Source organism: Kogia breviceps, chromosome 1, assembly GCF_026419965.1.
Source record: "Kogia breviceps isolate mKogBre1 chromosome 1, mKogBre1 haplotype 1, whole genome shotgun sequence".
Classification (NCBI taxonomy): domain Eukaryota; kingdom Metazoa; phylum Chordata; class Mammalia; order Artiodactyla; family Physeteridae; genus Kogia; species Kogia breviceps.
Window position 1 is genome coordinate 158,044,682 of NC_081310.1, and position 13,227 is coordinate 158,057,908.

At 36.1% G+C, this 13,227-nt stretch overlaps 1 protein-coding gene across 7 annotated transcripts in view; it reads right to left on the minus strand.

Annotated features, from left to right (window-relative positions):
* The window catches only part of SCP2 (sterol carrier protein 2), a 167,468-nt gene that overhangs the window by 127,064 nt on the left and 27,177 nt on the right, over positions 1–13,227 (minus strand). For all 7 annotated transcript variants that reach the window (XR_010835516.1, XM_059038093.2, XM_067007494.1 and 4 more), the window contains one exon: positions 3,104–3,230. Coding sequence is in view for 6 of the 7 variants with exons in the window: in XM_059038093.2 (XP_058894076.1) it covers positions 3,104–3,230 (127 nt within the window). In the remaining variant the exon portion in view is untranslated. The remainder of the gene's footprint in view (positions 1–3,103; positions 3,231–13,227) is intronic.

Below are 13,227 nucleotides of genomic sequence, written 5' to 3' on the forward strand. Positions count from 1 at the left end.
TATATGTATATGTATAGCTGATTCACTTTGTTATACAGCAGAAACTAACACAATATTGTAAAGCAATTATACTCCAATAAAGATGTTAAAAAGAAAAAAAAAGAAATAGTCTTTGAGCAAAGATCAAATCCAGGGCATTGCCAGGAAAACATGGTCCAAAAATGAAGCCCATGTTGTGACAAATCTTTTGTTAAGGCCTCAGAAAGATCAAAGGTGATGCCTCAGAATATTGTTCAGACAGCAAAAAGCCCTCTAAAGAGAAAAAACCTGTGCCTCACAAATCCTCTCAATCAAAGGGCTGCTAGGAAGCTTAAGAATGTTGCTCCTCAGCCATCTCAGAAAGGACCCACGGTAGAAAGGCACTTAGCCCAAAGAGATTTGCAGGTATAGCTTGTTGACTAATGGCATGACCAAACAAGATTCACAGAACACCCACAAAGTTCTTAAGATAAAAATTTTCTACAGAGAGGATTCTTAAGTGTTAGCATTCTATTTTTGATCTGGGAGGTAATTTAGGTCACAGTTACGAACTTTGTGAGAATTCATGAAGCTGTATATTTATGTTGTATGCATTTCTCTGACTTGAGTTATAATACACAACAACAAATGTCATATTTTTTTTAAATGCTGGGTTCAATCACTACTTTGAGTCTTTAATTTCCTAGCAGGTCACAGATCAAAGTTTGAAAAATTATGGTCTGGGATAAGAGCTGTGATAGTAAAAGAAACTGGGGGGAAAAAAACATAATTTGCAGTTTGAAGGTAGAACTCATAGGACATAGTGAGGGACTGGAGTAGGGGAAGAACAGGGAGAAGCGTCAAAGATGACTCATGTTTTTGCTTTGAACATCTGAATGGATGGAAATGTCACTTACTGAGATGAGGAAAAGTAGAGGAGGAGCAAATTTAAGACATGGGGGAACAGAATGAAGAGTTTGCATCTGAACATGTGAAATTTGAGACATCTGTTACATACACAAGCAGAGATGCAAAGATGCCAACTGGATATACAAGTATAGAGTCCATCACTGACTATCCTAAGTTTGCCTCCCTCTCCCCACAAGTGCCTTACCTTGTTTTATTTTCTTCACAGGACTAATAATTGTTTGAAATTATCATAGTTTTTTTCATATGCTACTGTCTCTCCCCAACTAGAAATTTAAGCAAAAACCTCACATTTCATTTGCTTATTTGTTGCTTGTGAATGAATGCACTGATGTCCCTAATTCTTTCCCTCCTGAATGTCCTTATGGTCTGACTTTGAAGTTTCCTACCACAAAAGAAGTAGAGTATATTACCCTATCCCTTGATTCTAAGTTTGCCATGTGACTTGCTTTGGTCAAGTATCAAAAGGCCTTGCATGTTGCAGATTACTCTCTTGTGCTTCTGCTGTGACCATGAAAAGGACATACCAGAGCTGGCCCTTCAGTCCCAAGAGGAAAATGAGGGACATATGACTCAGCCAAACAGTACTAAAACAGAGCCTCCAACCAACCTACAGTCATATGATCAACCCAGACAAAAAGAGCTGAGCATGACTTAGATCAGCTGATTGCCAGTCAATCTACAAACTTGTAAGCTATAATAATAAATAATCATTGTTTAAAATTGCTGAGTTTTGGAGTGGTTTATTACACAGCAATAGCTAACTGATATACTGGTATATTCCAGTGCCTAGAATAGTGCCTGCAATATAATAATAGCTCAATATTTTAAATGAATTATTTAATTCAAAAGGAAATGGAGGGACTTCCTTGGTGGTGCAATGGTTAAGAATCCACCTGCCAATGCAGGAGACACAGGTTCCAGCCCTGGTCTAGGAAGATCCCACATGCCACGGAGCAAATAAGCCTGTGTGCCACAACTACTGAGCCTGCACTCTAGAGCCCACGAGCCACAACTACTGAAGCCCATGCACCTAGAGCCCATGCTCCTCAACAAAAGAAGCCACCACAATGAGAAGCCCCTGTAACACAACAAAGAGTAGCCCCTGCTCGCCGCAACTAGAGAAAGCCCATGCGAAACAACAAAGACCCAACACAGCCAAAAATAAAAAATATAAATAAAAAAAATTTTTTTTAATCATTTAAAAAAATTAAAAAGGAAATGGACAAGGAATAGCCAGAGAGGTAAGGAAAACCAGAAGAACGAGATGTCACAGAGGCCAAGAGAAGAGAATGTTTTAAGAAGTGATCAAAAGGGACTAATGGTGCTGAGGTCTATTAAAATAGGATTGAAAAGCATTTACTTGATATGGCAACGTAGTGATCAGTGGTGGCCTTGAGAAAGGAGGGAAGCCAGATTGGAATGGACTGAGTTTAAAATGGTAAGAAATAGCTACAAGAAAGAAAATTTCTATGGCCCCAAACTGGCAGTGCTCCTCTATACCATCCTACCATTCTTCCTTGAAGATTTCTTTCCTTTCCGATTACTTGATCTTGGCTATCAAACCTGGGATATATTTCCTGCAAAGAAGAGGAATGCTGAACTTTCAAGCACAACTATTTTCTTTCTTATCTCACAGTACACAGCAAGGCACTGGTTCAGGGTCATGCAATAAAAACAAAATCAAAAACTCTATCTGCACTATCCCATGCTTTATCTAATTGGCTAAGGCAGGCCAATCACTGATCATCAGTCAAAAAGCTAGGATGTTTACCTACAAAATAAAAATCAACTATGAAATTTTAAATCTCATAGAACACTATGGATTGACAGATGATGATGGACTCCTGATGGATTCAAGTACTGAGAATAAAATTTGCCTACCTAAATCTATCACCAAGAGCTAGCTTTAAGTCTCATTACTATATTCAGAACTAATGAGCCTCAGTTTATAGTCTATGATTAAAGAAGACAAGATTTATGTTATTTTTCCTATTTCAATGTCTTGTTTTGGAACATTCTAGGTACTTATCATATGATGTCCTATGTATAAATACTTTTAGAAAACTGAATTCTATACAGACTATTTCTTCAACTTAATTGAAAAACCATTTCATATTTTATACATCTTGGCATCCCCTACAGTTTCTTAATAAATACCTATTGTTTCTCACACGTGTATATAAGTATCAATAAGACTTAAAGTTTTTTAACATACCATATTTTTCCATGTGCTCTTTTCCAGCAAACCCAAACATCTGAGAAGCAACTGGGTGGGCTGACAATCCATACTTGTTGATCAGGACTTCGAGGTGTTTATCAATTGGATTGGTCCTATTTGAAAACTAAGAGAGGGGAAAAAACAAAATTTAATAAGTACTTGACATGATAGGTGTCTCTTTTAACTATTACAGTGTTACTAGTCATTTGCTTATTTGAAGTGTAGAGTAAGCCAAAAATGGACAATGTGAATAAAATCAGTCAGAAAACGCTTTGCAGGGAAACATGGGAAGGAAAAATAATCAAGTGACAAAAGAGGTATTTATTCTCTCAAGAAACATGTATAAAGAATCTGTATGTGCAAATAACTACTCAAGGTGCTGGGGATAAAGTAGTGAACAAAACAGATAAAGTCCCTGCTCATCTGGCATTTACATTTGAGGGAGGAGGGGACAGAAAGTAATGGGGATGAAAATTAATTAAAATGTAAATAGTAATGCTATAATGAATAAATTCAAGTAAAGGGATAAAGATTGAAAGTGGGAAGTGCTACTTTATAGAAAATAGTCAAGGGAGGTCACATTGATAAAATGACATTTGAGCAGGGACGTGAAGGAGTAGGAGCAAGTCATTTGGACACATTTGGGAAAGGAGCATTCAAGGTAGAAAGAACAGCAAGAATAAAGACCCTAAGGCAGGAGCAGGCTTGGGTATTTGAGAAAAAAAGTGAATTAGGGTTAGGATAAAGTGATACTCAGAGTGCAATCACCTCTGTTTCCATGGTTCTAGAATAGGAAAACACAGTTCCTACTGCAAACATTCTACAAAGGGAAAGCTAACTGTTTCTTACCAGTTTACCTACTAGACTATGAACACCCTGAGGGCAGGAACTCTGCTTCACATACTTCTATATGTGTATCCAATGCCTAGCATATGGCTTGTTACATAGTAAACATTCCATAAATAATTGTTGAATGAAATAAATCAAGATTTTTTTTGATGCACAAAGGGGTTCTAAATGGAATGCTATGAAAAAATTAAGATTAAGAAAAAATAGGCTTACAAGAAGAAAATTATTTAGTTAGATATGATAAGCAACTTGACAATCCAAAGGAGTAAGACAAAATGAGCTGATAAATGGGATCTGTGGAATCTGTGAACACAGAAATCTTAAAAATAAGTATATATAATTATGTGTTTGGATTTCCATAGATGTAAATTTTTTTCTGTCAAAATAAATCTAAAAAAAAAACATTTAAAAAATACAGAAAATGGGGCTTCCCTGGTGGCACAGTTGTTGAGAGTCCGCCTGCCGATGCAGGGGACACGGGTTCATGCCCCGGTCCGGGAAGATCCCACATGCCGTGGAGCGGCTGGGCCGGTGAGCCATGGCCGCTGAGCCTGCTCATCTGGAGCCTGTGCTCTGCAATGGGAGAGACCACAACAGTGAGAGGCCCGCGTACTGCAAAAAAAAAAAAAAAAAAAAAAAAAAAAACAGAAAATGTTCATACCTAAGTTAAAAAGGAATGTGAATGAAAACAATGATATACAACTTCTGCTTCTAGTCATGATGCACTATAGAAACCAGATTTACCCTTCTGTCTTAAGCAACTAAAAACCTGGACAAAATATACAAAGCAACTGTTTTCAGACAATGGACAACATAAAGCTTAGTATAGCAATCTCTGAAAGAACTCACAGAGAAAAGTAATGGAGAGAAGAGAGAGAGAGAGAGAGAGAGCCTAAGATCTGAAGAGAGTTACTCTTGAGTTTTCAATGAGTCTAATCAACACATGAACATGAGGAAACTACTGAGACCAGGGAAAGAATCACTGGAAAGGAGCAGGCAGAATAATCCCCAATGTTCCCACAGGTCCAGGAATAGTTCTTATTCCCAAAACCACAATGGAAAAACATCTCCTAATATATGGGGCATCAATGGAATCCTGAGTTTACTGCTTGAGTAGCAGGGTCAGTTTAGTCTTAGAATAATAAAGGCTGTTCTGATTCTACCTAACGAAGCTTAAAAGCAAATCTCAAAAGTATCAAACCACTTCTAAAAAACACCTACCCCAGAACAAACCCCTAAGTAGTTAACAGAACATAAAAATTCAACACCCAACAAAGTAAAATTTAAAATGTCTAGCATTCAATCACAAGCTATAAGGCATGCAATGAAACAGAAAAGTACAACTTGTAAAGAGTGGATTAATCAATCAATAGAAATGATATAGCTGATAGCATTAGATGGGAAAATTAAAAGTTACTATAATATACTCCATCTGTTCAAGATGGTAGAAGAAAGCATGAACATGACAAAGAAAATAGAGAAGATATTTTTAAAATGACCCACCTGAAACTTTTAGAGATAAAATATACATTGTCTGAAATGAAAAGAAAACTCAGTGGAATTAACAGCAGATTAGACAATGCAGCATAGATTGGTAAACTTGGAGAAGTAGCAAATTAAAATATGAGGAGGGAAAAAGCTAGAAAAAAATGAACAAAATCAGTGAATTATGGAACAACAATCAAGAAGTTTAGTAGATATATAATTAGAGTCCCAGAAACAGACAAAATGGAGAGAGATAAAAGTCAGAAAAAAATATTTTAAGGCATAATGGATGAAAAATTTTCAAATCTGATGAAAACTATAACTCATATATGCAAGAACCTCAACAAAACCCCAAGCACAAGAAACACAATAAAACTACACCAAGGTATGTCATAATAAAATTGTTCAAAACCAATGATAAAGAAAAATCTTAAAAGTAACCAAAGAAAAATACACATTAAGTATAGAGGAACAAAAAAAATAAGAATGACAGCAGACTTTAAATCGAAAACAATGAAAGCCAAAAAAAAAGTGAAACTAAACTAGAATTCTGTACTCAGCAAATACATCTTTCAAAAAAATAAGGTAAAAAATGAAAAAAATAAGGTAAATAAAGAATTATTAGAACATACAAAACTGAGAAAATTCATCACCAGCAGACCAGCACTATGTGAAATGTTAAAGGAGAATCTTCAAGCAGAAGGAATATAATCCTAGAAGAAAATTGGAATCAATAATAAAGGAATAAAGATCACTGAAAATTATAAACATGTGGAGAAATATAAGGGTTTTTTTCTACTTTAAGAATTCTTTTAAAAATAATTGACTGGGCTTCCCTGGTGGTGCAGTGGTTGAGAGTCCGCCTGCCGATGCAGGGGATACGGGTTCGTGCCCCAGTCCTGGAAGATTCCACATGCCGCGGAGCGGCTGGGCCTGTGGGCCATGGCCGCTGAGCCTGTGCGTCCGGAGCCTGTGCTCCACAACGGGAGAGGCCACAACAGTGAGAGGCCCGCGTACCACAAAAAAAAATAAAAATAAAAATAAATAAATAAATAAATAATTGACTATTTAAAGCAAAATCAATAGCTGATATAGGGCTTATAACATGTATAGAAGTAAAATGTGCTTCTAGGAAGAGGTAAACAAAATATACTTTGTAAGGTTCATGTAATACTATAGTGAACAGTCGTAACATTACTTAAAGGTGGTTTGTGAATAAGTTAAAGATGAATGTAAACCCTAAAGCAAACACTAAAAGCAAAACACCTGAGGCATACATAGTTAATATGCTCATAAAACAGACAAAATAAAATTATAAAAAATTCTCAATGAACAGAAAAGAAGACAAAGAGGAAAAAAGGAATAAAGATATTGAACAAAAAGAAAACGAGTAGAAAGATGGTAGACTTAAATCAGTGGTGTCCTAGTAAATGTTTAATAGTCTCATGGGGGGTGAGGGAGGTCTTATTGATAACATTTGTCTATTTTTGTGTTGAAAATACTCCCACCATGGCCAATTTGAATCTACTAGCATGATGTCACTGAAAGCAAAGATGAGAAGAGATATGCATAATCAGATCTTGCAAGCTGGTACAAGCCGGTAGGCATCAGTTTCAACTAACCACTAATTTAAACCCAGCTATATCAATAACCACATTAAGTGGAAAGGACATAAAAAGCCCAATTAAAAGGCAAAGATTATTATATTGTTAAAAAGCAAGACCCAACTAAATGCTGCCTAAAAAACATAATTCAAACATAAAGACAGAAATAGATAAAAGGATGGAAAAAGATAAACAATTCTACTCAAAAGAAAGCTGAAATGGCTATGTTAATATCAGACAAAATAGATATAACATCAAAGAACACTACAAGAGATAAATTCTTATAAGTAGCCTAAAATCCTTCAAAAGGCAGGGTATGACAAAGGGAGTACCTGGCTGGGATCCATAAAAACTTTCACAAATGTGTATTCAGTTTCATGATATAATACACCTTACATCACCTCACAATGATGAAGGGGTCAATTTATCAAGGACATAACAATCTTAAATGTTAATACACCTAATATGAGAGTCTCAAACTACACGAAGCAAAAACTGATAAAACTGAAAAAAAAATAGACAAATCCACAGATTTAGCAGCTGATCTCAATACCTCCCTCTCAATAACTGATAGTAGACAGAAAAACCAGTAAGGATATAGAAGGCAACCAATATTATCAACCAACTTGACCTAGAATTTATAGAACACCCCACCCAACAACAGTAGAGTACACATTCTTCTCAAGTACACAAGAATATTAACCAAAACACACCACATCTTGAGCCAAAAAATAAGTCTCAATAAATGAAAAAGCATTCACATCATACAAAGTATATTCTCTGACCACAGGTATTTAAAATAGAAACAAATAACAGTAACAAAAAGGTATCTGTAAAATGCCCAAATGTTAGGAAGCTAAGCAACACACTTCTAATGTATGGATGAGAGAAGAAATCACAGTGGAAATTGCTAAATAATTTGACCTAAATAAGAATGAAATCATGACATAAAATAAATTGTGGTATGCTGCTTAAGCAGTGTTTTTTTTTTTTTTTTTTTTTGCGGTATGCGGGCCTCTCACTGTTGTGGCCTCTCCCGTTGCAGAGCACAGGCTCCGGACGCGCAGGCTCAGCGGCCATGGCTCACGGGCCCAGCCGCTCCGCGGCATGTGGGATCTTCCCGGACCGGGGCACGAACCCGTGTCCCCTGCATCGGCAGGCGGACTCCCAACCACTGCGCCACCAGGGAAGCCCTAAGCAGTGTTTTAAAAGAAATCTATAACATTAAATGCCCATGTCTGAAAAGATTTAAAATCAATGACCTAAGCTTCCAGCTTAATAAACTACAAAACAGAGTAAATTAAACCCAATGTAAGAATTGAAATATTAAGGATAACAGCAGATATAAACAGAAAATGAGCAGAATAAAGTAGAATGGATAGAAATTAGTAGAATGAAATAGAAAAGAGAAAATAATAGAGAAAATCAATGAAAACAAGGGCTGGTCCTAGTAGAATGAAATAGAAAAGAGAAAAAAAATCAATGAAAACAAGGGCTGGTACTCTGACAAGATCAGTAAGACTGGTAAACACCTCTCGTTATACTGATCATGGGAAAAATAGAGAAGACAAAGGTTACCAACATCAGAAGAAAAGAAAGGACATATCTAAAGATCCTACCTTAAGGGGATACTATGGGAATAATATGAACAAGTTTTTGTCAATAAATCCAACAATTTAGATGAAATGGACAAATTCCTTAAAGGGCACAAATTATCAAAGCCAACTCAAAAAAAAAAAAAAAAAAAGATAGATAACCTGAATAGTAATATACTTACTAAAGAAACGGAACTTTAAAACCTTCCCATAAAGAAAACTACAGACCTAGATGTGCACTGGTGAATGCTACCACATTTAAGGAAAAAAATACCAATTATATAAACAAACTCTTCCTAAATTAAAAAAAAAAACAGGAGAGAAGGGAACAATTCTCAACCATTCTATGAGGCCAGCATTATCCTGATATCAAAAGTAAATAAACATTAAAACAAAAAAGAAAACAAATCAACACCATCACAAACATATACACAAAAATCCTTAGCATAATTTTAACAAATTAAATGCAACAACATATAAAAGATAAGACATCACAACCAACCATTTACCCCAGGAATACAGGATGGGTTAATATTCAAATATCAATCAATATAATTCACCATATTAACCAACTAAATTAAGAATAACAAACAAAATAAGGATCTCTCATAGGCACAGGAAAAGCAAGTGAGAAAATTCAACATATACTCAGGACAGAAACTCTCAGCAAACTAAGAATAGAAGGTAACTTTCTCAACCTGATAAAGAACATCTGTGAAAAACTTACAGCTAACATACTTAATAGTGAAATCTGAATGTTTTCCCCTATGATCAAAAACAAGGAAAAGATAAATGATCTCACAACCTCTACTTCAATTTGTTGTGACAACCCAAGCCAGTGCAATCATAAGACAAGAAAAATAAATAAAAGGCATACAGATTGAAAAGGAAGAAATAAAACTGTCTTGTACATAGATTATATGATTGTTTATGCAGACATTCCTACAGAATCTTAAAAAAGCCACTAGACTAGGAAGAGAGATTAGCTAGATCACAAAATACAATGTACAGTTGGAAACTGGTATTAAAATAAGTGCTTTTTTTTTTTTTTTTTTTTTTTTTTTTTGCGGTACACGGGCCTCTCACTGTTGTGGCCTCTCCCGTTGCGGAGCACAGGCTCCGGACGCGCAGGCTCAGCGGCCATGGCTCACGGGCCCATCCACTCCGCGGCATGTGGGATCTTCCCGGACCAGGGCACGAACCCATGTCGCCTGCATCGGCAGGCGGATTCTCAACCACTGTGCCACCAGGGAAGCCCCCAAAATAAGTGCTATTTTTAATAACATAAAAAACTTGAAATACCTGGGGAAATTTTTAATAAAATATGTAAAAGAGTTACACATTGAAAACTAAAAAACATTACTGAAAGAAATCAAAGACCTAAATAAAGAGAGATAAACCATTTTCATGGACTGGAACATTTAATATTGTTTAAAATGTGGAGATCCCTACATATTAACCTATAAATCTACTACAGGGAGCATTTTTATAGAAATTGACAAGCCAATTGTTAAAATGTATATGGAAATGCAAAGGATTAGAATAGCCAAATCAATTTTGTAAAAGAAAAACAAAGTTGGAGAATATGCATTCCAATTTGATTTCAAGGCTTATTATAAAGTTACAGTATTCAAGAAAGTAAAGTATTGGCATAAAGACTGATCAAGGAAGAGTCCAAAAAATGATCCACATTACATGGTCAACTGATTATCAGCAAAGACATCAAGGCAGTTCAATGGGGAAAAGATAACCTTTTCAACAAATGGGGCTGTATGAAATATGGGATACACATTTTTTTTAATTTTAAACTTTGATCTTTACTTCCTACCACTTACAAAAATTAACTTAAATTTTTCTTAAATAGGATACAAAAAGCACAATAGTAGAAAACAGATAAACTAGACTTCATCAAAATTTTAAACTTTTGCTCTTCAAAAGACCATTTATAAAAGGAAAGGGCAAGTCCAGAGAGCTGGATAAAATATTTGTAAAACATATTGAACAAGAGCTTGTATCTATCTGGAATATATAAAGAACTCTTACAACACAATAATAAGAAAAGAACCAACTAATAATTGGGCAAAATATTTGAACAGTCATTGAATTCATCAAAGAAGATATACCAATGACAAATAAAAACATGAAATGATGCTCAACACCATTAAATATTAGGAAAATACAAATTAAATCCACAATATGATACCACTGTACACCCACTGTGTGAAGAAAATTGAAAAGAATGATGATCACAAGAAAGCTATACATCAATATCTCTTAAGAATGTAGATGAAAATATCTTCAATGAAATGCTAGTAAACTGAAGCAACAACACAGTAAAAAAAAAAAACCCATGACAAAGTGGGATTTATCCCAGGAATGCAAGGTTGGTTTAATGTCTAAAAATCAATTAATGTAATACACCATATCAACAGAATAAAGGGCCAACACCACAATCGTCTCAACAGACACAGAAAAAGCATTTGACAAAATCCTAAACAGATTCCTGATTAAAAAAAACACTTTTAAAAAGCATGGTGGAACTTCCCTGTGGCACAGTGGTTAAGAATCTGCCTGCCAATGCAGGGGACACAGGTTCGATCCGTGGTCCAGGAAGATCCCACATGCTGTGGAGCAACTAAGCCCGTGCACCACAACTACTGAGCCTGTACTCTAGAGCCTGCATGCCACAACTACTGAGCCTGTGTGCCTCAACTACTGAAGCCTGTGTGCCCTAGAGCCTGTGCTCTGCAACAAGAGAAGCCACTGTAATGAGAAGCCCCCACACAGCAACGAAGAGTAGCCCCCGCTCGCCATAACTAGAGAAAGCCTGCATGCAGCAACAAAGACCCAATGAAGCCAAAAATTAATTAATTAATTAATTTTTTAAAAAAATTTTTTAAGTGTGGAAAAGAAGGGAACTTCCTCAACCTGATAAAAGGCATCTACCACAGATAACATGCTTAATGGTGAAAGACTGAATGCTTCCCTCATAAAAGCAGAAACAAGATGAAATGTCTGCTCTCATCATTTCTATTCAACATTGTACTAGAAGTTCTAGCTAGGGGAATTAGGCAAGAAAATAAATAAAAAGCAACCAGATTAAAAAAAAAAGAAGAAGAAAAACTATCTCTATTTGTAGATGACATTATCTTGCAAATAGAAAATCCTAAGGAATCTACTAAAATCTATTAGAATAAACAAGTTCATCAAGATTACAGGATATAAGATCAATATATAAAAATTAAATATATTTCCATACACTTGCCAAGAACAACTCAAAATGAAATTAAGAAAATAGGGACTTCCCTGGTGGTCCAGTGGCTAGGACTACATGCTCCCAATGCAGGGGGCCCGGGTTCAACCTCTGGTCTGGGAACTAGATCCCACATGCCACAACTAAGAGTTTTCATGCCACAACTAGAGATCCTGCATGCCACAACTAAAGATCCTGCATGCCACAACCAAAGATTCCACATGCCACAATTAAAAGATCCCACATGCTGCAACTAAAAGATCCCACTTGCCGCAATGAAGATTCCGCACGTGACAACGAAGATCCCGCATGCCATAACTAAGACCCAGCACAGCCAAATAAATAAATATTAAAAAGAAAGAAAATAATTCCAGTTACAAAAGTATCACTAAAAATAAAACACTTAGGAATAAATTTAACAAAAAAAGTGTAAAACTTACACTCAGAAAACTATAAACATTGTTGAAAGAAATGAAAGATGTATTTTATTTTTTTTTATTTTTTTTTTTGTGGTACACGGGCCTCTCACTGTTGTGGCCTCTCCCGTTGCAGAGCACAGGCTCCGGACGCACAGAGGCTCAGCGGCCATGGCTCACAGGCCCAGCCGCTCCGCAGCATGTGGGATCTTCCCGGACCGGGGCACAAACCCGTATCCCCTGCATCGGCAGGCAGATTCTCAACCACTGCGCCACCAGGGAAGCCCGAAAGATGTATTTTAAATAAATGAAAAAACATTCCATGCTCATGAATGGAAGATTTCAGATGGTTAAAATGGTAGTACTCCTCAAAATGATATACAATCAACACAATCCCTATCAGAATCTCAACTGGTTTCTTTGCAAATATTTATAAGCCAATCCCAAAGTTCATGTGGAAATTCAATGGACAGAGAACAGCCAAAACAATCTGGAAAAAGAAGAATTTAGAAGACTCTTACTTCCTGATTTCAAAACTTACTAAAAAACAACAGTAACCGGGGAATTCCCTGGTGGTCCAGGGGTTAGGACTCCGTGCTTCCACTGCATGGGGCATGGGTTTGATGCCTGGTTGGGGAACTAAAATCTCGCCTGCCACACAGTGGATCCAAAAAAAAAAACAGTAACCAAAACATTGTAGTATTAACTAGCATAAGACTATATAGATCAGTGGAATAGAATTGAGAGTACAGAAATAAACTCTCACAATTAAAATCAATTTTTAAAATATTATTTTTATTAAGTCTTTACCCTTGACAGTGTGGTTTGGTTTTTTAAAAATATTTATTTATTTATTTATTTACTTACTTTATTTGGCTGCGCTGGGTCTTAGTTGCAGTATGCAGGCTCTTAGTTGCAG